This window comes from Mya arenaria, chromosome 1 (assembly GCF_026914265.1).
Source record: "Mya arenaria isolate MELC-2E11 chromosome 1, ASM2691426v1".
NCBI lineage: Eukaryota > Metazoa > Mollusca > Bivalvia > Myida > Myidae > Mya > Mya arenaria.
In genome coordinates this window covers 53,171,447-53,199,023 of record NC_069122.1, presented here as the reverse complement: position 1 = coordinate 53,199,023, position 27,577 = coordinate 53,171,447, and the positions used below count along the sequence as shown (strand labels likewise).

The 27,577-nt window shown below is 34.5% G+C and overlaps 1 protein-coding gene across 7 annotated transcripts; it reads right to left on the bottom strand.

The window, feature by feature from the left end:
* Positions 1–3,777: 3,777 nt before the first annotated feature.
* On the bottom strand, positions 3,778–26,608 carry LOC128231618 (uncharacterized). Of its 7 annotated transcripts, none has more exons than XR_008260406.1 (7): positions 19,873–20,407; positions 11,864–11,958; positions 10,975–11,110; positions 10,625–10,728; positions 9,516–9,593; positions 8,512–8,618; positions 3,778–7,191 (listed from the first exon to the last, which is right to left on the bottom strand). XR_008260406.1 is itself a non-coding variant. In XM_052944647.1 (6 exons), the coding sequence occupies exon 1, from the start codon at positions 26,379–26,381 to the stop codon at positions 24,975–24,977; it is 1,407 nt and encodes a 468-aa protein (XP_052800607.1). In that variant the 5' UTR covers positions 26,382–26,608; the 3' UTR covers positions 3,778–7,191; positions 8,512–8,618; positions 9,516–9,593; positions 10,625–10,728; positions 10,975–11,110; positions 24,705–24,974. The 7 variants fall into 7 exon arrangements, 1 of the variants encoding a protein (XP_052800607.1); XR_008260408.1 differs by lacking the exon at positions 19,873–20,407 and adding an exon at positions 19,634–19,846 and having other exon boundaries at positions 11,864–11,970; XR_008260407.1 differs by lacking the exon at positions 19,873–20,407 and adding an exon at positions 19,634–19,846.
* Positions 26,609–27,577: the final 969 nt, after the last annotated feature.

Sequence of the window (27,577 nt, the reverse complement as noted above, 5' to 3'; positions counted from 1 at the left end):
CAATTGTGTGAAGTATTAAGTCAATTTAATGAAGGGTATAGAACGCCTTAACCAATAGGCTACGGAGACGGTTTTAATGCATGTACTCAATTGCAGATTCAGGGGGCGGGTTGGGGGTGGGGGGAATCGGTCCCAGCGCGCGCGCCGTCCCCCACCCCTTTGAATCGTCCGTTTATAATATGTTCTCAGTCAATATCGGGAAAAATACAATATTAAGATAAAAATGCACTATTTCGGACTATAAATTGGGGGAGTCTAACCCCCACCCCGGTCCAACATTTCAAGCCATTCAATTTCTGTTCTGAGGGAGGGACGGATGTGGAAAGATTAAGCCCATGAGTTTCACGTACCCCTTCTTAAGTCAATTCCAGAATCTGCCACTGATATCTGTAATCAGATTTGTTGTTTCATAATGTTATTGTTCCTTTAAACAGTTTAAACCTTTTATGTCATCAACATAAACAGACGCATGTTCAGTAAAAAAATACTCTGTATACAACGTTCTCGTACTCCAGAGCGATGATGCTATGCATTATATTTATCACCATCTGACTGACTGAGTAACTGCCAAAACTTTTCCGTTAAAGAGACTCTCTCATGTTTTGGCACCAAACATATTTTTTCTCGTAATGCATCTGAAAACACTTATATGTATATTTATTTTACTCCTTGGTACTGAAATTGCAGAAATAATAGTAACCAGGTTGATTTTCTTACTTCAATTGCATTTTAAAAAAACGATTGAAGTATTAAAAATTAATCTTGTTCAAGTTGGGAGCAAGCACATAGGGGTGCAGATAACACATAGAATAAAAAACGGATCGCTTATCCACTCGCCCACAGGGACTCATACTAAGGTGTTGAATATTTTAACCTTAATGGAAGTTATTGGTTTATCACGTGATTATGTCAATCAACTGATTGTGCAACAGCCTTTTGTTGAATCGGGTTAGTAACGCATTTCCAAATATTGGACTTCAAAGACTATATGTTAGCACATATCAACATTTATTGAAGGGTTTCAGCCATCAATAGCTTAGCTTTAACACTTCGTTTGATACGCCATACTTTATTTCGTAATAACAATCTATAAATTCCAAGTAAAAGATGCATTTTTAAAACCCTTAACGCTTCATAATCATATCCTCTTTAGCGGCTGAGGAAGCCGGTCCAAACCATTCACATACTTTCTTAAGTTTCTTAATACGAGGGTATAGCCAGAAGTTCGTGGAATTCCTTAATACAATCAACACATTTTAATATTTTTCAACGCTCGCTATAAAATCTATTTCAGCTGTAAATGACATAGAAAACTTCAAACTGATACATAAAATATAAAGGAAACTACAGCTTTTTCATTAACATGAGATCAGTATAGCCCGCGCAGTTCAAACGTCAGAATCTGACGTCAACGTCATAACTTATCAAAGTAAGAGCCGTTCGCCGCAATACAACGTCGAAGTCTCGCTACCCACTGCCGCTAAATGTCACTGAACCACTCTGACTTGTAAAAATACAGGCGTGTCTGAGCTTCACTCTGTAGTGCCTGAAAGTCATTGAAGCGTTTACCTTTAGTTCACATTTAAGTTTCGGAAATAAGGCAAAATCGCATGGTGGTAGGTCTGGCGAATAAAGGGGGTGGGGAAGGATCTCCGCTTCAAGCTGGATTGTCGCGGTAGTCGGTGCCTCCTCCGATCTATGTGCTGATGCATTTTCCTGGTGAAGAATCCACCCATCATGCAACGCCAGTGGTCTCTTAAATGCCATCGCCCTCTACAAGTCACGCCTCAAAACCTTAAATGGAGAACATAACTGAGGCTTATAACATTTGTCGCGTTTTGCGTACTTCATCAAATATAATTAAAACTAACACTTATTCAATCCCATATTTTTAATCATACACTTTTTAAAACATTGTTTTATGCAGATTTTATCAAGTCCTAAATATTGATAAAAATGAATTTTGTTATATATCACTTTACCTTTTAGTAGGAAGCACCCGTCACAGATTGGCTCTGCGGAACTGCATGGAGTAGGATAACACCGTGCACATCAAAGAAGAAAATGAACATATATTTTTCTATCGAGCAGGATGGTCGTGCCTTCTTCGGAGGCGGGGAACTGGTAGTCTTCCATTGACTGCTTTGCTGTTTTGTCTCAGGGTCGAAATAAAACAGTCAGGTTTCATCGCAAGTGACTATCTTCTCAAGAAAACGGTTTCTTTCCTTTTAGTACCGAGCTAAGGATCGGCGTGATTCCCGTACTCTTTTGCTCATCTCATCTTCTGTCAGCAGCCGTGGAACCCAACGCGCACTCACTCGACTCATTTTCAAACTGTCTTTCATTATCCTCCGTACCGACCCATAACTCATGTCCAACATCTTGCATATTTCATACAGAGTGACTCGACGATCAGCGTCAACGATGTTTTTTACGGCCTCGACGTCACACACTGTAGTTTGTGAAACCGGTCGCCCAGACCTCACGTCGTCACAAATGCTTTCCCGCCCCTCACTGAACCGCTTGTGCCACTTGTAAACGAGCATTCGCTTCACTTGAGTTTCACTCGATGCTTCATTCATCAGTTTAAGTGTTTGCGATGGAGTTTTCCCTAGGTTTACACAGAACTGTATCACTGCCCGTTTTATCAATCTGTCTTCTGGCGTCATTTTAAACAAAATTTAACTATTCCGTTCAAGCTAAAATGTTTCCTTTGAAATAAACAAACAAACGCACTGACTTAAAACTTCACTTCATCACACGTTATTAACGTCACGTCAAATGTGCAAACCTTCGCGCCGTTTTATTGGTTTCAATGTGAGTGGTCAACAAAACAAGATATTGTCATGGGTTATTTTAGCAAATGCGGAGGAATGCGCGACCACCTGTTTCCATAGTGATCACTACGTTGTCGTTATAACATGCTTTACGATGAATCTCGCATTCTTAATTTCAAATTACCTGATTATTATTGTATGAAAGTTTAAAAGATATGCTGCATATTGTTTTCATTTTATCAAGCTTTTCCACGAACTTCTGGCTATGCCCTTGTATATAAATCTCTTATAAATTTGCCAAATAAAATTCAACATGGGTAAACAATTATAAAAAAATAACGTATTTTATGTATTGTAACATATTTATAAAAAATAGTCACTTGAATCAAATGAACATTTTCAATGTACTTTCTTTCTCGCGGAAAGTGGACATTTCATCTTACTCCAACAAGTGTGGGGTATGGTTGATTCTCTTCGTGACTGAAATCAACTTTTTTAAACACTTGGTGCATTTCAAATGTAGTCCATATGAACATCCCCTTCAGATTCTTTGACGATTGCATTTCCATGGGAGATCACTGCGTAGGATAAACATACAAGTGTTGTTTAGCCACACTGTGGTTTCAATTATGTCAGGGGCGTAGCTACCCCTCTATTCATGAGGATTCATAAATGTGCTGGGGGTTCGGGGCAAACTTGAAAATTTTGAAAACCATGGTGCAATCTAGTGCATTCTGGGCGTTCCGATGTGCATTATTTAGTACTGGAAAATAACCAGTTTTAGATTCATCTAGTTAAGTTCGCATACTGCAACTTTGGTTAATTTTTTTGTCAGAATCATGTGGATTCAGCCGCGTATTCACGTATAGGCGGCTACACGCCTGTATGTTGTGCATATGAATGTATAATTTGGTTTAAATGATGCATCCTTAATATAACACCTCCTTGCTGCTACACCAATAGAAACTTCATGGGATGTTAATAGTAAAAGAACTAGCACTGACGTTCCCATTTTTGTCTGGGTCATTTAAATAATAGAAAACAATTTACAAGATAAACAAATTTGTTTTGACTTCTTTAATGAATTATATAAAAAACATTGTACAAAGATATCATGACACTTTTAAACAATAAGTATGGTTGTTAATTAAACAGTATGCTAGCTTTAAAGATTTAGGCAAACCATTGGAATTTTACAGCGGTCTTAAAAGGTGTATTTAAAGCTGCAATCTCACCGATTGATCGTTTTGACTACCGGTACTCTTTTATTGTTTGTCTATAAATGGACAATTTTTTTGCATAAATGTCTAGACCCAATTTTAAGTGATATAAGAATGCTGAAAAAAGATCAGATAGCAGTTTATCATATTTATGTTAAAACAAGAGGCACATCAGTGCCTGTGCTCCACTGGCCAAAAGGTTCAAGCAAAGACCACCTAACGAACATTTTCGTCAAGTTTCATAGAAATACAATCATCAATTTTTGAGGAGAAGTTATTTAAAAAATTTTTTTACTTTAATAGCTCTGGCTGCCATGTTGTGCAGTGGACCGAAATGATTTGGGCAATTTGAGTAAAGGAGCACCAAACAAACATTTCTGTCAAGTTTTATCGAAAAAAGGTCATCGGTTTCGACGACAAGTCGTATAAAGTTTTTTTTATTTTTTAGCTCTGGCAGCCATGGTGTGCAGTGGACTGGAACCATTTAACAAATTTTGGTTAATGACCATCCAAGGAACATTTCTGTCAAGTTTCATCAAAATCTGATCATCGGTTTCTGAGAAGATGTAGTTTAACGTTTTTTTTCTATTCTTAGCTCTGGTGCCCATGTTGTGCAGCAGACCAGAACTGTTTGGGCTATTTTGGTTAAGGACTACCCAAGTAACATTTCTGTCAAGTTTCATTGCAATACGATCATCGGTTTCTGAGGAGAAGTCGTTTAAAGGTTTTTCTATTTTTACCTCTGGGGGCCATCTTGTGCAGTGGACCGAAACCATTGAAGCAAATTTGATAAAGGACCATCCAAGGAACATTTCTGTTAAGTTTCATCAAAATCTGATCATCAGTTTCTGAGAAGATGTTCTTTAAAGGTTTTTTTTGCCCTGGCAGCCATGTTGTGCAGCGGACCGGAACCATTCGAGCAATTTTGGTTAAGGACCACCCAAGGAACAATTCTGTCAAGTTTCATCAAAATCTGCCTATCCGTTTCAGAGGAGATGTCGTTTAAAGATTTTGCTATTTTTAGCTGTGGCGGCCATATTGTGCAATGGACCAGAACCATTTGAGCAATTTTAATAAAGGACCACCCAAGGAACATTACTGTCAAGTTTCATCAAAATCTGCCGAACCGTTTCAGAGGAGATGTCGTTTAAAGATTTTGCTATTTTTAGCTCTGGCGGCCATATTGTGCAATGGACCGGAACCATTTGAGCAATTTTGGTAAAGGACCACCAAAGGAACATTCCTGTGAAGTTTTGTCAAAATCCGCTTATCAGTTTCAGAGGAGATGTCGTTTATAGTAAAAGTTTACGCACGCACGCACGCACGCAAGCACGAACTCACGACGGACAATCTGTGACGACATAAGCTCCATGGCCTTCGGCCAGTGGAGCTAAAAATGATGTTTTATGGCTAAAAGCATTACGAACAATTTAATGTAAATGAAATTTTCGGCACTTTTACATTTCTGATGGGTTCTATTGTGAATTATCTAATATGACTGAATTAAAGGAATGATAACCAAATCAGCAGATTTTGAGACAATTTTGTGTCTTAACTGACAATCTGTAAGAGTGAAGCTTTAAGTGTTGATCTAAAGCTTCATATACACATTGTTATATTGTCAATAACTGTTTAAAAGGTCTCATGTACTAAATAAGATAATAATTTTCATACAATATCTAAAATTGATCAAAATAAATAAAGTACCATTATACCTATTTCTTAAAAGTGCCTTTTCTCATCTGACAATACCATTCAAAGCCATCATTTCAACTATGAATTTATTTTTAACTTTCAACTTTTCTATAGCATATGCAACAAAATATACCAAAAATACAAGCCATGAACAATATGATTGTTCAACTTGCATTATCTTTGGCCTTTTGAAACGACCATTTTCCAGTTTTGTCTATTTGTAAGTTATGCCCTGAGGAATAAAGTATGACTGTATGAATCATAAAAAGCAATAAAAAACACTAAAAATATGCCCCAACCCCTGTAATTTCTAATACAGTAGTAAAATCAAGAAATTAAACATTTAGAGCTGCACTCCCACAGATATACCGTTTTCACAACTTTTTTTGTTTTTGAATGAGCAATTTTTTGCGTAATTATCTGCAAACCAATGATAAAAGATTGCTGACAAAAGATCAGATCACAGATTTCATATTTCCGTTCAAAAATTAATGTTACTAACGGTTTAAGAAAAGTGCATAAAACATCAATGTTTTAACTTAAAAAGAAAAATCTGCCATTTAATTTTTCGCAAAAATTGGATGGTTCCAATCCAAGACCTAAAATGAGAAAAGTTGTCAAAACGTCCAAAATGTGAGAGTGCAGCTTTAACGTTTGAAAGTAACTCTGTTTGCCTCGTGCCCCTGAACAGGGTTTAATTATATTATATGCCCAGTGGGTTTGTCCCTGTATATTTGATTGTATGATTGCAGTAATGGATAATGGTCTAATTATCTTCTGACAATTTTTCACCAATTTTAAAGAAACAGAAAACACATATTAAGCTCATATAACGCTGTACAATTTAATCTCATTCATTAGGATGAGAAAAATTCCCTAAAAATATTAATTGTGGAAACATATCTCATTTAAATACATACAGGAAATGGCGACATCATTTACACATTAGTATGAAAAATGCAGTTTCCTGATATTTGAATAGCGGTTCTTTATTTAAGCATCTCAATTCATTCAACATACACATAGTATGTATCAAGTTTCAAAGGAAACCAAATCATCGTAACGATGGTTTTCAAAGCAAATATTCACACTCTTGACAAACTTCTTTTCCTAGTTTCAACTTTTGAGACTTTTTGATGAGCCTGCACCTTCCCCCTCTTATGCTGTGGCTTCAAGCAATAAAGCTACCAGCTCAAGTTGCACAACTGGTGAACAAGACTGCTGATAGTCGACAAACTGCACACCTGATGCCATGATAAATCATGTCCATCGACTTCCAGAATGAAGAAATGACGCAGCACAGAATTGATTTCAATTGGACCTCTCTGTACTTTCATCCCCTTGTTGTAGTCAAAGACTATATCTAAGTGTGCAGTGCGGGATCTTGAGAAGCTTTCTGCTCCTCTGATGAAGTAAGTTTGGCAGAGTGTGAAACTCCTGTCTACTCATATGCCTGGACACATGTGATCTATGTCTTCTTGTGTGTGCCCAACCATCACCTGAAATTGTTTTAGAGGAAGTTAGTGCTTGATTACAAGTCAATGTGACAAAACAAGGTCTTTCATTTATGCCACCAAGAACAAGTATTCCAAGTTTCATAACTCGTATGTTAACTCAAAGCAATTGAGCAGAAACTGTTTGGTAATTAATTTTAAGTCACTGCTTCCACTTATACTATCAGTAATATTGAACGTGAACCGACTGACCCAAATGCTATTCTAAATAATTTTTATGTGCAGAAACCTTAATCCTATTGACACAAAAGTAATCCAATAGTATGTCTTCACAAACCATTCTACAACAATATTTTGTCAATTTAACTCAAAGATTGATTATTGTTTTTTTGTCAGACAAACACAGAGATGGCCCTATATCGCTCACCTGATTTGAGAAAGGATTCTAACTTAGTTATTGTTTGGACACTAACTGGACACTTTTGGTCTGACTTTATAATGCTGCTGGTTCAAATATTAAAAGTCCCTAAATAATGGGCTTACAAAAACATGAAATAAAATGTATTTGTTTAAAAATTACAAAGGGCCATAACTCTTACAATATTTAAGTTTGTATTGAGCAGAATAAAAGGCTTTGCCTAAAATACAAACTTAAAACTATATTTACAAGTAAAACAAAACAAGAGCACCGCGAAATGGAGCATTATACGCCCGAAGAAGATTCGGCTCGAGGTCCTTTTAATGTAGTGATGATTTGTATAAAGTTATTTGAAAATCGCTTTATTAGTTACCAAGTTATGGCCCGGACACGGAATTGCTAACGGACGAGTAACAAAGATGTGGCCCGGACACAGAATTGCTAACACCCCCCCATGGTGATTCTAGTCTTTCAGGTATGGACCTGGAAATTGCGCGCGACACATCCTTTTAATGTAGTGATGATTTGTATAAAGTTATTTGAAAATTGCTTTATTAGTTACCATGTTATGGCCCGGACACGGAATTGCTAACGGACGGACAGACGGACGGACAGACAGACAGACGGACAGACGATGGAGGCCATAACATAATACGACCCTTCGGGCGTATAAAAATCTACAAATATGTTTTTTGTATCTGGTTTTTGAGAGAGAATGATCGGAAGAAAACATCACACATTTACAATCATATTAAAAAATAATTCAGTTTTTTTTTTAAATTATATTCTATTTCAAAAACACTGCAAAAGTCAAGACACTTACGTTTCAATTTCTTGATTTCAATTTCTTGATTTAATACATTGATGATCATCAATTCTTATGAAGCGAGATGGATCTTACACTCTGACCAGTGCAACGTGCATGTTCTTAGTTGCTCAGTTATTACCTTTCTTAAAATTCTCCTCTTGATCTGAGCCACGCCAAAATGATGGGAGATGCTTTTGTTGTATTTTCCATCGGAATGTATAGCACCTCTGTGTTTCTGTTTGTCTCCTGAAATAGTAAAAGTTTATTAATAATAATCACAATAATAATAATCAGTGACTTTTACTGAAATTATTTTCACCGATTGTGCCTTGCACATTGGGGAACAAAGTTGACTTCTGAGGAGAAGATTTTTCCATATAGACATATAACAAAAAGTAGCTCCGCACCCTGGAGCAATGATTTTTATGAATCAATATCCGGTGAAGAAAATTCATACAGGGTATTGAAACATTTTTTTGCTTCAAATGAAGACTTTTAAAAAAGATAACTTAACTAGCTCTTCATCATATTAAATAAAAATTAGCAGTCTATGCTGCACACGGAGCCCCGCATTTGATCTTTTACCATAGTTTGATTGAGAGTTAAGTTTCACATCGACAAGTCTTTACAGGTCTATTAAAGCTGCACTCTCACAGATTGAACGTTTTGAAAAAGGTTATAATTTTTATCTTGGAATGAACCAATGTATGCAAAATGCATGGAAACCTGTGATATAAGACGGCTGACAAAAAATGTCTTTGAATTCCCGTCAAACATGTCCGAACCAAATTCAAACTTTGGATAATCACTGTGATTCACGATGAAATTCAGCACTTCTTGCCCAGTATATATACGTTTACTTTAAGCGGAAGGCAAATTTAAACAAACACGTTTGTCCGAAAATTAATCAAGCTTTAAATGGTAGTAGAATTGTCATTTGTTCATGTAATTTTCAAGAATCAGGAAAGGAAATAAATGTTCTCATGTTGCCAATTTAGTCTCGATCATCTAGACGCTTGTATCCAGATCTATATCGTTCATTGACTCTAATTAGAGCGGCTTCATGATTGAGACTAGCCGGTTCTTTGATAATTGTTACGATCGAACAGTGGTTGAAAATGTAAAGTGAGACCAGTTTTTTACCTGTTATTGAACAAACTGTTATGTTGGCAGGACTGTCCTCCTCAGCAATGCAAAGAACAGCAATGACTGGCTGGCACTCTGTAAAATGGCGATTAAAACATTATGTCCAATTAAAACTGTCCCATTCTAAACAATCCATCAGCAATATATATAAATGAGCTGCGCCATGTGGAAATGTGTCTTGGGAAGTTGACATCATTCCATGTAATGATGTCATAAAGATGAGCAGAAGACATTACTTACTATGCAGTAAAAGTTCTTACTTTAACAGTAAAGATATCTTTTTTTGAGGAAATTAATCAAAGTGAGCTCTTTTATGTCATGTTTCTACAGTACCGTAGGTCTTGTACACATCTATGTTACATATATAAATAATAAACAGGAATAAAATGAGGAGTTGTGTACACACTAATTCCTCCTTATGTACTGTGTAACTCAAGAAAAACAATTCATAATTCTAGTAAAAACAATCCATAATTCTAGTAAATCTCTAGAATTCCCTTACTTTTCTCGCTGTACAAAAATGAATGAGGAGTTGCAAACAAGCAGGGCCATAAAACTTTTGCCATTTAAACTGTACCACAACAGCAATTTAAAGACAGTGATACTCATTGATGGAATAGGCACTTAGACAGCTACATTTTCTGAGAAATGGAGATCAGACTAAATTCTCCAGAGATAATTTATAGCTTTATTTGAAATAAAGAACATGTTACAGTGTTTATGTTAAACTTGTTACTTATCCCTGATAACACAATCATTACCTTCAAAATGGTGATAAAATAAAAACAAATATACCTTATTAAACACTGTTTACTATCACATCTGTACCCCCCTCCCCCCTTCTTACATACCTAAGCGGCTCTTACCAAAGTAAAGAATGAAAGGTCCACAAGGCCAATTATAAACCATGAACCATGAGAATCCTGTTTACTAATTTGATTTTAAATCACCCAAAAGGCTTTCTACACATAATGGTTCCTTAATTTAAATCTAGCCTCCAAAGTTGTGATTTCATTGAAAGACTTGAGATACCTTATTTAAAAAAAGCTTAAACGCAGAAGTCTGGACGGGTATACGAGCCTGGAAATAAATACACAAAAGCTCACCATGCTGCTAAGGATTCTTATATAATTCCCGGCCCAAGTTCAGCTGGAGATGTTGATTCCACACGGCTGGATAACCGGCCCAGTGCACCCAAGCTTGGCAGTATCTGCAAGAGGAGGGTGTATATCTGGGAAAACGCATTTATAATCAATTTGCGAAAGTTCTTATCTGCCATAAGTAGTGAACATGTATGTGGCTTATAGATTATCTGAAATGAAGTTTAATAAAGGAGACAAGGTTCGGTCTGGGATCTAAACCTGGATTTTGATGCTGAAATTGTAAGTTTTGTTCAAATGAAGTATAAACTTAAAGTGAGTACAGAGATATCTTGAAGCCCAGATTTATCACTTACCTGAAGTTTGTAGGGCTACAATTTGCTGTAAACTGCAGGAACTGTCCCCATGAGCCTTTTGTCTGTTAGGGGAATGGTGGCTTAGGTAATTGGTGGTACCACTCTGCATTTCTTATCCACACACAACACAGTGTATCTGAAAATGACAGAGAATGGCCATGCACTTATGAAAGCTATGCTAGAAATACGCCGTTATGAGTGTATCAGATGACATTTCCACACAGAAATTGTGAGGCCACCAATACAGCAGTACTGACATCAATGACGAAAACATATATATCTGTCATGGAGCTGTGCTGGTTCTGTGGCGTCAAAACCACTGCAACTTGGCAATTCACTAGAAACATCTTTTCAGAAAAAAGAAACAACCAATACTGGGTAGCCTTTGTCACCCAGTGAACACCTAGAGCATCTTGTTACTTTGAGCATCTATTTACTTAGAAGTACAATGTAGCGTCATTAAGATCTCAAATTAACAAAAAAGTGTATCCGAAAGCTTTAAATACTGAACGAAGTGTAACTTTGAGGCGGGCTGCGAGCAAATACTTTCAAGGGCAGAAATCTTCCAGAAGTTTGAAAAAGATTACGCAAAGCTCTAGCTTGATGATTTTGGCCCAATTTCAAATTGTTACTCAGTAACACGACGGCGTAAATTTAATCAAACATCAATATAGTTACACAGGAAAATAAGAAATAGCTTTAAACTCTCTCACATTCATGGCAGAGTGTCTGGTGACGGTTAAACATTCAGCCTGGTGGCTGGGGTAACATATCTAAATCCCTAAATGGATGATCTGATCCCAGCCAACAGATCAGCGAAACACAAATTGTATTGCGTGTCCAGGAAAGGGGGGGGGGGGGGTCCCAAGGATATCTTGACGCAACTTACCATAGCCGCCTTGCGTTTTTGTTCACAAAGCCGGCACACACAGTTCATTCTCAGTTTGCATGTTGTGTACTGAAAAGTTCCAGCTTTCCATGACACTCGCAATAAACCTATCCATGAATTAAAACAAATTAACAAATAACTACCAGGTAATTATGGAAATATAAATGTCATTTTTTACTTAAATTATTGATAAATACAACTTATATTGCAGTCAAACTGGATAAAATATCAGGAAAATGTGTCCTGTTCCAAAAAGTGTGTTTTGAAGTTGCAGACAATAGACCAAAGACCAAGAATTTAAGTGTTCAGACAGGGGCAGGCAAATCTTAAAAAAAATATCAAAATTTTAAAACTTAAATAAAACTAAAATTATACAAACCTTATATAAATCATGTGTTAACTTGAAAATACATACAAGAATACAATGTACACATAATCAAATGCTACCTCAGAGAATCATTTTTTTCAAGAACTACTTAAAGGGGTACTGCAACCCGCAAGCCTTTCGTTGTGGGCCGACACCTTTAAACCTCTTTCCCGCACATTAATTAAACACGTCTTATGTTTTGTCAGTGCCGGTTTTGATGACCAGTAAAAATCCAAAAGCAGTTTTTCTGCCAAAATTTACCCAAATGATTTGGATGAATGCTTAACAAGAAAGTGCAGTGTACACAATCAAATAAAGTATTTAGTGTTCCAGCAATAATGAGCAATCTGAAATCTGACCCCTTACAATCCTTAAATATTCACAAAGTGTTAAGTTCATGTGTTTGTTATCTTTTTATGATTCAAATGGTAAAAAAATGGTGCAAATGTGAGAAGCCCTGAAGAGGAAAACTGATATTTTAATAGAAATAGTGATGAAATCACTGACATTATGTTTACTTAGCAACTAAAGCAACAGACCAACCAGACCTACCAGTATGCTAATCTATATTTAACTGCTAAATTTTAAAAACCCAAAACATACAGATAAGATCTGTGGCGCAGTTGTTTACATTGTGTGATTTAAATGCATATATTTTTGTTGGTGATTAGTTTAAATCCAACTGAAGCAATCTCTTATCAATATAAACCTTAGTTCATCCAACAAATTAAATATTTGAATGTTAGAGGATTTGTTTTCAGAAGATCAGCAATAATGTTTTTTCTTTAATTGTCTCAATGACAAATGTAATGTTCAAGTTTATAGGCGCTGTTTTATCTGAGAATTTCCCTGGGTGTGAACCGCTTACTGTGTCCAAGTTATCCAAGCTGGATCTAAGACATTACTACAATATGGGCAATTTGCTCTGCCATTTTTATAGATAATACCCGGTAGTGTATTCCAAAGGTATTCTTTTGGTACATTGAACTCACAACAATATTTGAACTCCTGACGTCCAGCACCGCTGTCAGATTATCTAATCCAACCACTATGCCATTGCATGCTCTTTACTGAACGAAAGATAAATGAATACTCACAATTTTGAACAGTATTTTTTTGGTCACAGATAGCAACCTTTTAATCCCACTTAATCCTGTCTTCCCTATTTGGCAAACGGAGAATTTTTAGAAAATTTGTTATCTGATGATCCTGTAAATTTTGTGTGGATTGACTAAATACTGTTCGAATTTAGCAAATCAAAACTAACATTTTGGGTTTATTCAGTGTAGACCCTAAAATATCAATTTTTATCTATAAGTATGTAGGTTTGTTTAAAAGCTCAGTACAGTTTACTTTACTTGTTAAGTTATCCAATTTCTGTAAAAAAAATATTACTAAACTTAACTATAAAATACTGTAGGGGGGCATGTCGTAAAGTTAAGAAAAAATCCAAATAATGCAACAGTCAATTGCAGCATGGGCCCCCAAGGTCCTGCTAATAGCGGGGACTTTGACTTTCGGTCCAGCCAATCCCAGGTAAAATTCCCGCTCTGCACAGACAAACAGCTGGTAAAAGCCCTGTCAAATGAATTATGATCATTTCGTAACCGCTCATTGTTGGTCATTTCGTAACCATTGTGTTAGTCAATTCGTAACCGTTAAGAAATCGAATGGTCATATCTTAACCGTTGACTCCTATAATTATGAGGAATTAATTTAATACCATTTGAATTTACAAAATAAGTTTACTGTAAGTATAAAACATAAAAATAACAACATAAACAAAGTTAAATCTAGTAGTTGTATTCCTTCTTTATTCCTAATAGTGTAGTGTGATTTGCCAATAAACTCTGAAACTATGACAAATAGAAACATTCACACTAGCTATTTTTTTATGTTGCGAAGGAAATATTATAAGCAGGCTGAATATTAAATGTAATAATTTTTTAATTCATAGATGTTCTACCATTGAGAGGAATTGTGAACTTAAACCAATATTTTTTAAATATATAGACCATATTACTTTAGAATTTCTTTTTTATTAAATTGCATAGAAGTATTGTAAAATGTAGTGAGTTTGACGAATGAGATTATGCGCTTTTTAAATGCTTATTGTATTAAAAATGTGCCGATATGTTTAATTTTGTATCTTGTTATTGGAAATTAATACCATAAGGCCAAATAAAAAATAGGTGTGTTTCAGGTAACACTGCTAAAAAAAATAGGGTAGGTAGGTCTGAATATTTTTTTTTTTTTTTTTTTTTTTTTTTTTTTTTTTTTTGATATATTGATTTCAGTAACTGTTGACTCAGAAAGTAACAAAAATAAAAGTCATCAATTTTCAGGTTTATCAGTAGTTTTTAAACATGTTACATGCTTCAAAGGAAACATTCTTTATTTGTCTGGTTAAATACTTTTGACAATGATGGTTGGATTTCAACTAAGTTATGGTACACCACTCTGCTATTATTTGAGACTTTCCAGGAACGGTTTTACTTTTCTTTATGCACCCGTTTGCTTTCAATCACCCTCTGTAGAATACTAACCTCCCTGAAACATAATTACACGAAGAGTGGGACGGCAAATTTACCATATAAGCCATTAGCCAAGGAAACCTCAATGCTGTCAAGAGGACCTGGGGGTTCAGGTTTGAAGAACTTGAGTAACATGCAGGTTTTATTGCCAAAATTGCACACTTAAGTCTGACATATCAATCCGAAAGTCAGTATCTGACACATTTGTATCTGACAAGAAAATATAGTTCAAGAATTGAAACATACCTGCCACACAAGCACAAACTTAATTCACCTTAAGAGCTCGGACATTCTATAAATTCGGACATCCATTATTATTTTCAAAAATAATTTATTTTAGGTACCTAATTTTCGGACACCCAAAGGACATCGACTGAACTTTTACAGTTACTAAGTCTCACAGACAAAAATTATTGATCTTTATCGTTACAATGCCTGGCTAGATTACCTAACCGTATACATCACTGTGATAAGTTAGTTGGTTACTACCCATCCTAAACGATTTATTGCCTGGTGAAAAGGATGTGTGATATATTCAATGGAGGATTAAAGAAACAACAAGGGCAATGCAGAGATTAAGAAAACACAGACATGACATGTTTGTAAAACGATCCGCCAATTAACTTTGAAACTTGTATCACACTTTTAATATAGACTTTATGAAGCAATAATCGTACAGTAATACTCATTGAAACATCAATCATGCCAAGAAATACCAGCCAATTTTTCCACTTTTCATTTCTACACAAGAGCCAATTTCAGCTACACATTAACCCCTAATTGACCGAGAATCTGACCATGTGTTTAATCATGTTTTCATATCTAGGGAGTTGCTGTAGTTTGGGTCAAGATTTGGAAGAATGTATTTAATTTTGCCCAGAAAGACGTGAAGAAGTATCAAGTGTTAACTACAATTCATTAAAATTACAGAGTACTTAATTTAGTAAAACTTATTATTTACTTATTCTTAAACAAAAATATGATGTTTTTAATGAGTAACATTATCGTTTTAGACATACATGTGTATGACAGATGTTAATGAAAATGGTATGCTTAACCAACCGTTTTATTTGGAATGAAAATGTAACCTATATTACATTATATATGAATCTGGCCGTCTCGTAGGTCGAATTATATTTAAGGGTATGCTTTACTAAGCGTATGGATATTGATTTTAAAATGTCAGATTTATTGGGTTCACATTTTTTAACAAAAACAACACACACTCTTATTGTTCATTTTTAAAGCTTTGTTGTTTTTATTTCACTGTAAAAGATATTGAGTTCGTAAGTATACGTATACACCATGGAAAATGGGAAATACAAACGAAACTTGAAAAAATATATCACATTGGCTAAACTGAATCTCCGAATGTTAAATTTACTTCAATTTTGTTCATATTATCATGAACACATGAGGCGGTTAAAATGCATTTTCGTATAACTGATTGGGATTTGTTTTTGCAATGTTTAAATCTAAAAAATTGCTTAGTTTTGTGTTCATCTGGCATTGTCTTCATACCGTGACCTGTGAAAGAACATGTTTTGACCGACATAAACTCACAACAATGGTCCCTGTCCTTGAGTGACTCCTTTTCTGTAAAATACTGACCCACCCCCACCCCAAATAATAACATGACTCAGAACGTTACTGTAAATAGGTATTTAACCCCACCGAACAGAACCGACTATGTTGGTCATTTAATATGTGTGCTCTTAAGTCTTAGTAATACAGGTGGTAATGCTGCAGCTATTGTTGTTGATACTGCCACTACTACTTCTGCTATTGCCAATGTCAACACCACCGCCACAACACCACCGCAACCACCACCACCACCACCACCACCGATGATGATGATGATGATGATGATGATGATGATAATGATGATGATAATGATGATGATGATACCCCTAAACTACTGCCGCTCCTGCTGAATTGTTGTTGTTGTTGTTGCCACTTCTACAACAACAGCTACTACTATTCCTTCTACTAACTATCATATAACTTCTACTGATGCTGCTAATCTTGCGTTAATCAATTATATGTTGCTGTGAATGAAGGAACTAAGCTTTTTGTATCAATGAGAAGACCCTTCATTTATCTATTTATAATGGGCGCAAAGTACAATGAACCCTTAAAGGGACTGTACACCAGATTCGCACCAAAAAAGTTTTCTTCTGTAACGAATCTCAGGACAATTATCTAATGGACTGTGTTACCCTTTATCATAATTGTAAAAAAAAGTACCAAAATGTAAAAAAAAAACTGTGTCGGAGACCGGGTTCTTCAGTTAGTAAGTTTCAATGCATTGTACACATCGATGCCAAGTTTATGTCAGTTTTCGAAAATTTTCTCTTTTTTTCCGCTATTTTATCATACGGAGTATAGCCCCTTTAAGCAGATTTTCGACATCCACAGATAAACAACTCCCCGGTATCATTTTATTAAATATACATGAGTCATAACATTTTGAGCCGGAAGTTGATAAGTTTGACTGAAAGTGAAAGTTTGTGATTCTATTTGTTTCAAAAAACTTCCTCACGCCGGCCAAATCCTAAGAGCCTCTTATAGAACAATATCGTACTCAAGTTGTTAAATTAAACGACTTGATTACGGTATTGTTCTATAAGAGGCTATTAGGATTTGGCCGGCGTGAGGAAAATATTTAGCTGTCGGGGAACTAAGAAATATAATAAGTTAGTACATTTGTACTTGATGTTTACAATCTTTAAACATAATTAAACATAATAACAAGAGTGTGGTTTAGATAGTTAAATATTGTTATCAAGGAGATTGTTCATAAACAATATCAAAGATGTAATGCTTAGCTTAGTTAATTAATAATTATACTTTTTATAGTTAAGAAAATCATGTCAATACTTAATAATAAACTATTATTGAATTTTTATTTTTATTTTTGACAAGTGTCATAATCAACAAAATAAGATGAAGCGTTAAATCTAAGAACCATGCACTATAGAAAGATTTTTCCGAAAAATGACCAAAATTATTGCTCCCCTGAATTTCATGCTGGTCGTAATGGCCATTAAATGAAATGAATTAGCTGTACAGCAGATAACTGATAAAAAATTCATGGAGAACCAAGTCAGTCCTTTAACCCTTAGCACAAAACCACTGAATGGAACATAATGCATATGCTGCTAAAATCCAGGTATATGCTGGCATACAGGGGTTTCCTTCTTAATTGAAAATTGGATAGGATTTTCTGCATGAAAACAATAAAGTCAACACATTCAATGATACAGGTAACTATTAAATGTGATGAATTAAAGTTATAAATGCAATACTCAAGTTACAATAAAAAAACACCAGACACATTAATCCTGCATAACAATATCCATGCTCTCCATGAGATCCTCGTGGGTATAACTGAGTTATGTGACGTCACACAATGGGACTGTTTGATCTGAAGCCGATAAAAGGTGTTTATTCATTTCAATGCATGTATAAAATGGTGTTGAATGGGATTTTAACCATCTTGATGAAGGAGCTACAGTGACTTATAGGCGTAATAACCATTGATAACTACGGATAAATTAATAAGTGGTAAAATGCAGACATGAAGAAAAAAGGCAGGTTTACCATACATGTAAATAAAATGTAAAAATGGTTATTTTCTATGAATTCGTAGAGCGAAAAATTAATTATTTTAAGGTGTCGGAACTCTAAGGTGAAGTACGGTAAATACATTAAAAAAATCCAACTCTAATATTGTCAACTTTACGTACATACATTTCGTAACAAATGCTTTTCGTACCCAAATCACATTTTTTTCAGGGAAAAATAGGTTAGGGTCGGCGGGAAAAAATAGGGTCGATCGGGTAACCTGAAACAGACCTATTTTTTATTTGGCCTAACAAATAATTTAAGGTTGTTTTTTGTCGGTTTCGGATATAAAGTATGCAGAATATGAATCAATTGAGTAAAAAACAGAACAAAATTTTGTTCGTTTTAAACAATTCAAACAAATATAGTCAATGAAATAGGTCAAGAATGATCATTTATGTAAACGTAATTTTACTCAAAAATACATCGCGATCAGTCTTTAATTATTGTTTATAAGTAAGCAAAATGTAAGAAAATAATTAACATATTTTGGTAGTATAACAAATCATTTCTACTTTAGCATGATATATATATATCTAATAACTATTGAGTAACATAAATTATTGGCTTGTTACTAGTGAGAATTCGAGTAATGTCTCCCAATTGGTGTCTTGGTTGCTGTGCCATATACATCCAGGTTCAAACAATACACTTAACAAGGTGCTAAGTGTACTATTTATCACCTTGTTAAATGGTGGTTATTATATGAGCAATTGATTACTTGACGGTTACGAATTGACTAACAGAATGGTTACGAAATAACCAAGATCAGCAGTTACGAAATGGTAAGGTTACAAAATGACCAGATCCCCATCAAATGCCCCTGGGGACATCCTAGGTTAGGCCCAATCCCTGTTATCAGCGCAAAAACAATAACACCACATTCACTCAGCACTGCCGGTCCACCTGGAAGGTAAAAACATGGCCCATTTCCCCTGCTATCCCCGGTATAAACAAGACCTGGGCGCCATTGTTACAATTGACTGGTGCATAACTGTGGCAGAATAAGGGAAATATTTTATTGTTGCATTTATTATCAAATATGAGAATTTAAGACACATGCAAAAAGCCACAATACGAATTGGTGATAGTGTTCGTTCTGTTCTGCTATTCAAAGGTGATGAGAATGACTAATGACATGACATTGACAAACAAAATGTAAGGCATTTGTATCCCTTCGTCTTTTATTTATTAAAATCTGAGATGTTATGGGAGCAAATCACTTTTTAGATTGGAACATACCAAATAATAATAAGCGACGATGTACAGTAGTGGTAAACCAAGTTTGCTAGAAATCAATCGAGTTTCTCCAAAATACAAGCAAAAATTACACCGGATGTTGATACTAGTGATTTAGTTTCGGATGAACAAAATCCGGATAAATCATTTGCTTTTCATCCAAAGGGTGGACGATTTATACAACTGTACAAAAGTCATAAAAATAAACGAAAAAACGTTGAATATGTATTTTAAACACTTACCAAGTTACCATTCTCTTTCTGTAAGAGATGAACGCCATACTGCATAATTGCACGGAGATGGTACCACGGAGATACCCGAAAATTTCCGTTATATTCCGGAAAGTTAAATTTCTGTATACTGGGCAGTTGCCTAATTCCGGATCAATTTTGAAGTTCTTGAAAATTTGGATGCTGATGGTACACGAAATATCGAATTTCCTCATTTCTGTTTTTTATGGAATGAAACTTCGGGATAATATACAATAAGCTTTAAATAAAGTAAAACAAATAAAAAATGCTTAGTATATAGCTATTTTTGACCAAAATTATGATTTTTTCCCTGGTCGCCTTAATAGCTATTTTTATGGATACACAAATATACTAACACAAAAGTTTAAGAATATTTTTTTTAATATTAAAAGAGAATAATATTTAAAACAATGAAATGATCTCGTAAATAAACATTCAAGCTTATCAACTTACTGTCAATGGACATTTTTATTGACATTTGATACATCAAATCTGGACTGAAAATATTAAGGAGACCAATTTTTGTCGCCTTAATCCAGCGGTCCCCATAATGCCTAGATTAATATATATATGGTCACCTTAATATCTGTAGTATATATATATATATATATATATATATATATATATATATATATATATATATATATATACTACAGATATTAAGGTGACCATATATATATATTTCTTCTAAAATGTTTATTAGTCATCGGAAACTTACAAGCGGTCATATATATAGGTCAAGGTCATTGGTCAAATACGTAGTTTTTTTCAGTGATACAATTTAATATTTTCCAATAAATAACGAGAGGATTTCAGTGTATTTTCGTAAAAAATGACTAGTAAATGTATTTCTGGGGAGGATCGAGGTGTTTTGGAATACAGTGAGGAAGAGGGTGACGAGGAATTGGTTTTTGATTACATTGTATCTACCGAGAACAGGTATGAGCAAAGGCAAGATGGCGGACGCGGGGGGTTTGAAAAGGTAAACAGAAAAAGGAAGAAGAAAAGTAGTGGATCTGTAGATGCATTTGTTAGTATGACACTGGCTGACAAGCTGGTGTGTATTTATGAACAAATTAACCGGAAATATGACAAAATAAGCGGTATTGAAGCCAAACAGGCAGCTTGCAGTGCCGACATGCAAATGGTAAACAAAAGTTACCTGGCTGGATTTGCGAATAAAACGTATGGAGGAACTTTGTAAAACACAGATCTGGAGTTCAAAGGTATTGGCATACAAATCAATTGACGCGGAAGCACGAAGTATGAGGAATAACTTAGTGGTGTATGGGTTGACAGAAAGGCTCCGTGGTGACTGTAAACATCTGGCGCGTCATTTCATGGAAAATGAGCTAGAAATCGACATGGATGACATGTACATAGAGCGAGCACACAGGATGGGTATAGGAATGCGGACAGGGGCGAACACGCACAGAAGGGACCCGAAAAGACCCGTGGTGGTGAGATTCAGAGACTATGTAGACACAGAAATAGTTATGGCGAAAGTCTACAAACTGAAAGGAACGCCCTTTGGGATAGACAGGCAGTACCCTAGAAAAATTTCGAAGGCCAGGTCAGAATTATAGTGTATATACATGACAGATTGTCAACGCATGTAGAATTAGTGAAAAGTACAGATGACTGTTGAATCTGGCTGAAATTAAACGGAGCTTTATTTAATTTTGAAAGTGACATTTTACTGTGTTTGTTGTATAATGTACCACAAGGGAGTAGTAGAGAGATGTATTTAGAGCAAAATATTTTCAATTTATTAATGAATGATATGCTTTATTTACAAAATATTTATGGTGAGGAATGTGAGTATCTATTATGTGGAGATTTTAATGCACGTGTAGGGGAGAGGCCAGACTATGTAGAAAATGAATCTAAACATTTGTATGACATTTTACCCGATGATTATATTCCTGATGAATGCATACCCAGGAAAAGTTATGATAAAATTGTAAATGAATATGGTAAACATTTGTTGGAATTTTGTAAATCTACAGGTTTGCGGATTGTTAATTGTAGATGTGGAAAAGATAATGCTGTGGGTAAAATTACATGTGTTAATAGTCAGGGCTGTAGTGTAGTTGATTATGTTTTATGTAAAAACAGTTTTATTAAAAACATTTCATCTTTTGAGGTCATGGAACCTAATATTATATCTGATCACTGTGTTGTTAACTTTAGGTTACACCAAACTATACAATGTGCTGAAAATATTGATAATGATACTGATTCATTTTCAATTCCCTTTATGTATAGATGGAACAATGATAAGAAAGATTTATTTATTGAAGCATTGCTATGTGAAGAAACTGTTGAGGAATTAGATAGATTATGTAATAATATAAACATGTCAACTTCTCAGGCAGATTTAGATGAAAATTTATAACATTTTTCAAATGTAGTGGATGGTGTTTGTAAACCATTGTTTAAAAAGAATATCCCAAACAGATACAATAAGCTGGATTTTAAAGATAATAAAGATAGTGAATATTTTGATGATGAATATTATAGGTATAAACAACAGTATTATAGATGTTTAAAAGTATACAGAAACTATCCATGTGACCAAACAAAAAATGATATAGTACATGCGAGAAGGGATTATGAAAATACTATCAGGAACTAAGAAAGCAATACCTGAAAACATCTTATTATACTGCACCGAATATACCTAAATTTATTAAATTATTTTAATCGCAAAATGTAACTGTAAACAGAAACCTTGCCATTTATGTGTATGAGGCAATGGAACTAAGAGAAAGATATTTATTGTATTACGGGTAATTTTATTTGTTAACATTAACTACTTCACGCTTAAAATAATGTAAGTTTATTGATGATATATCATTTGGTCGCATGATTTGATGTATTTATAATGTTGATCAGTTGCTTATATGAATGTATTGGACCTTGACTATGTTTAGAAATATGTTTCGTAATTATATTATGTATACGCATGGGCATTTTTGTCTAGATGTATTTGGAAATAAACTGTATATACAGTGAATGTGAGGTTTTGTGTTCGAGTGCCACGTTTATTGTAATTTTTCGGGATGTTTTAGTCTCCATGCATCGCTTATGTTAGAGGAGCTTTACATTTCAAATATTGTTTTCTCTGCACTTTTCTATGAGTTCCAGGTTGCCATTTTGCTTTTCTAGGTTTTCATTTGAAACTTATTAAAGTCTCCCCCGCTGATAAATGTTTTGTTATTGTTGTTTAGTATAAAATTTTCAAGTTGTAAGAACAAAGGTGGTTCATCTTTATTTGGCCCATATATGTTAATCAATGAAAGTTCTTAACCATTTATTGTTATGTCAACAATGCAAATTCAACCTACAATCAATTCTGTTTCCTGTTTTATTACATGCTTGTGTTTCGGTTGAATAGAAATGCAACATCCTCACTACTTAATTTGTTTCCGCAGAATATACAATCAGCCCTCATTCTGTTTTCCATTTTTAAATCAATTCATTTTTATTGTACCACGTGAAGCATACACAATCATAATTATTTAATATAAGCCATTCAAGCATCTGATTTCGTTGCTGAAAATTGCCTAGACCGCGAACATTAAGTGTTGCTTTTTTGTCTCCATTAGCGAACGAATATTAAGTTTAAAATCATTGCCCTAAGAAACCATAACGCATTATAAAACATGTAGTTTGTATGCATCAGTGTTTTTTTAAGACCATTAGATCATTTAATAGTGTTTGTAAGTTGCTGTAAAAATTGATGTGTTAGCGATGTTAGCTGTTTATATTAGAGCTAAAGGTGTGATTAATTGATTTCTATTTAGAGTTTACATTTGCATGAAGAAGAAGAAAGCTTATTTAAGGAAATATAACACACATTATATATTTGAAAACGCCAACATGAACCGTGATCAAATTCATCAAATATAATGACTTACGTGTACAAATACTAACAGCGAACAAGTAAACTATAAACAAGTATAATTGTATCAGGTTAATAGCAATTGTACCTAAAGAGTTTGATATACATAATTATCATAAGTAAATTAACTAAACTATAAAATAGTACATTTGTATCATAGTATTACAGTGTCACAGTGGTTATATTCATTTAAAAAGAAGAATGATAGGGGTTTTCAGAAAAGGTAAATTAACTTGCACGATGTTATGTTTTAAAATAGTTTGAACAATAGTATCAAATTGATATCGGATTGACACATTTGATATCTTCCTTTTAAATTTGTAAACGTATATAATATGTATTTGATTTTGTATTTGTATATATTTATATGATCTTTCTTTTATTATATTGTTGTAATAGATATCACAAAATCGATTGAATTATGTTATTAGCATTGCACAGAATACTATTAAAATTAAATGCGTTAGCAGTATTAAGTCAGCTTATTTCTAGATGGAAATGCTATGTTTTCCTTTTCAATTATTAGGAACATGTATTTATATTCATCAATTATATATGAACCATGATGTCGGCCATTCACTTGCCGCACGCAAAAACAGCAAAATTGAACTCTCAATCAAAAGGACTAATCAATACGTTTGTTTTACTGCTACACATACAAGAGTATGACTTCTAATGCTCTACTCAGTATTTCTGATTTTTTTTTGCCGATCTAAAACATACTTGATGCATTGTGTATAATAACTTAATCATATTAGGCATTTAAATAAACAAAATGGCACAAAACATAAACACACACAGTTATTATAAGTAATAATGCGAGGTAGGTTTTGGGTATACCCCTTGTAAAAATAAGCGAATTTAAATTGTTTTACAAATACATGACTATACTCTCAAAGCGTAGCAGGCCACAAACCTTTCAACGCTTAAAGCGCTTTAAGTTACTGCGCAGAGTTCTCGAGTTCATTAACCGACAAACATGGTCTACCGATGGACCGACCGACCGGCCGACAGATCGAACTCACAAACTTATGTTGTCCCTCTTCAGACGGCGCATACAAAGCGGTGACTAGCGCTGCTTGTGGGTAATTATTTCCGCATTGGAGCAAATATCAACCGTAGGCTCTGGTCACCAGTTTATTATTCAATGAATTACACAGGGTTTATCTCCATTTATTTTTGTATTTTATTTATTTATCTTACATATAATTTCTTTTATTTTCTCACAATAAGACACAATTACATCGCCTGGTATCTTTGTATAATAATTTGGAAACTCGTTACTTTTATCAAAGTTCTGCCAGCCGAAGTATGTCAAATTTCTCCAGTGTGAGAACGTTTCAAAATAATTTAGCGTTGCCATCGTTCCATAATATTCAGGAAATAACTCCAAAACCACAGCGTGTGGGGGCAAAAATAGCACATGGGTCAGACCCGCCCCATGCATTCCAATGAGTATGTCAGTATTTGACATATTTTCTAACTGTGCTTTCATAGACATTTGTTCTAAAATCACACCCGTTAAATTAGCGTTTGGGAACTGTTTCTGCACTGTTGCGAAAATTTCTTCTTCATTTTGAAACTTTCTATGGATTTTCCCATTCATTTGAATCCTTTCAGGATGGGTCATATAGTCTCTACGACATATTATTGTAATAGAAAGGCTGTCACAATTTGGAACTAATTTCTTTAACTGAACATTGAACGCATCTAAGAAGAATATCCGAAATTCGTCTACATACTTAAACTCACGCTGTAAATATTTTGGGTCTATGCCGGCTGGGCTATGATACCCGATCATGGTCCAAATCAGTGTGTCAAACACAACGTTCCCCTCAAGTTTCGTATACCGTATTACATTGTTAAATAAAGTATCCCATGATTCATCAAGTACATTGCTTGGTCGATAATCGGTTAATAAAACATCAACATTTCGGGGATCAAAACCAAACAGTCTTGATAAAATGTATATATTAATCCATTCACATGCCGTATGGTACAAATTATGGGCTTCAATTCTCTTGAATACAAAAGCTGGCGTTCTCCATACATTCACACCAGACTGTTTGAGCTCAGCATTTTGTAAGTTCCTGATCCACATTGGATGTGGTGCTTCGTTTTTCATATTGAAACTGTAAGCTGGCATAGAAGAATTATTACATGGAATCGAAAATTGGTCTCTGTTAATGAGCATAGCAGACCTTAAGACAGCAAACTCATTCCTGAAACCAAGGAAGTGACCGTTACAAGCGTTGTAAGGCTTTTCTATCCATTCGTTATAAGGTAAATTCTTTGATGAAGTAGTTGGAATGATTATCCCACCTTTGCCTCTTCTCTCGTCATGAGTGCCTTCGGACGATTTCCATTGAACCTTGAATTCACTAATTTCACTTTCCAATGCTTTTCTGGTAGACTCTCTAATCGCTTTATTCCCTATCGCCCTTCCTTGTACATCTAACGTTTTTTCTGCAGTAGCTTCCAGATGTGAAAAGTTGATGTTCGAATGCAATGGATTATACAGGACAGCCATCAACACAATAAGCAAAGATAATGCACTTAACAGCAGTAGTAATACAATAAGTTTCTTGTTCATTTTCAAACCTGTCCTATTACTACAAAATATGCCGTTCAATATCAATATAGCGTTAAAGATGCTTAATAAACTGCGCTGATTTCTATATTCCTATAATATCAATTTCCCCCTGCACGTAACGCAAAACACCAAGAAATGTATAACATCCATAAATATAAATAATAATTGAAGTGAAACGAGCAAACCCGGATCCAGATATATTACCATGAATTGACATGTTAATGCAGTTCGAAAAAACAGTTTCAACCTCAAGTAGATCTCTTGAGATATCTACAATGTGAACATATGACAAGTTATTAGAACGTTATTCCGGTTTTAAAGTGAACGCACTTATATAGTTAAAATACTTGCTTCTTATTGTGAAATATATGATGATTATGTTAAATATGTAGCGACAAAATTCGTCCGTTTACATTTTTCGAGTTTATTGTGAAATAATTTCATAACACTGCCGAATAAAATGTACAATACAACTAAATTCGCCGAATTGTTTTATCTAGCAACAACAATTGTGACCGGTGGTGACAAAAACAAGGGTAGGTCGGATAAAACGGAAACCAGAATTAGTACTGATTATGGGTTTCGTTATTATTCAATACCTAATAAATAACACCACTTTTAACGTTTCGTGTTGATGTCAAGATATTGTATATAAAATCATATCGTTGAACATGTGGTATCGACACACTGGTTTATTGCTTTTATCAAAGTAATGTTAACTTATAGGGCGAGCCGTTTAGCTAAAACAAAATGAAATCTATATAATGTATTATATTATTTTAAAATAATAAAGCAATTAATGTCTTACTATTGAATCTTAGGTATTTTCTGTTAAAACTTGAAGTCGTCCAGCACACTTGTGTTGTAGTTCCTCAATTGAGTCAGTAATTAATTGATACTCACCAACATTATTAATATGTTAACAAAGTGCTTCACCAATATGCAATGTACACGAGTTTCCACTCTCTTGCGTACTGAATAATACCACGGGGGGGGGGGGGCATCCCCATGCGTTAGTATAATATATGGCTTAAAACATACATTTTATACATATGCACATCGTCTAAACACATTAATTTGTTTTGCCTTTTTTATGTCGAGTGTATGTACATGGTAAGTGCGAAAATAAATAAGTAACCATATTGAATTACATTTAAAAGGTATGAAGTACAGTATTGGTGTTAAAGGTATTAATA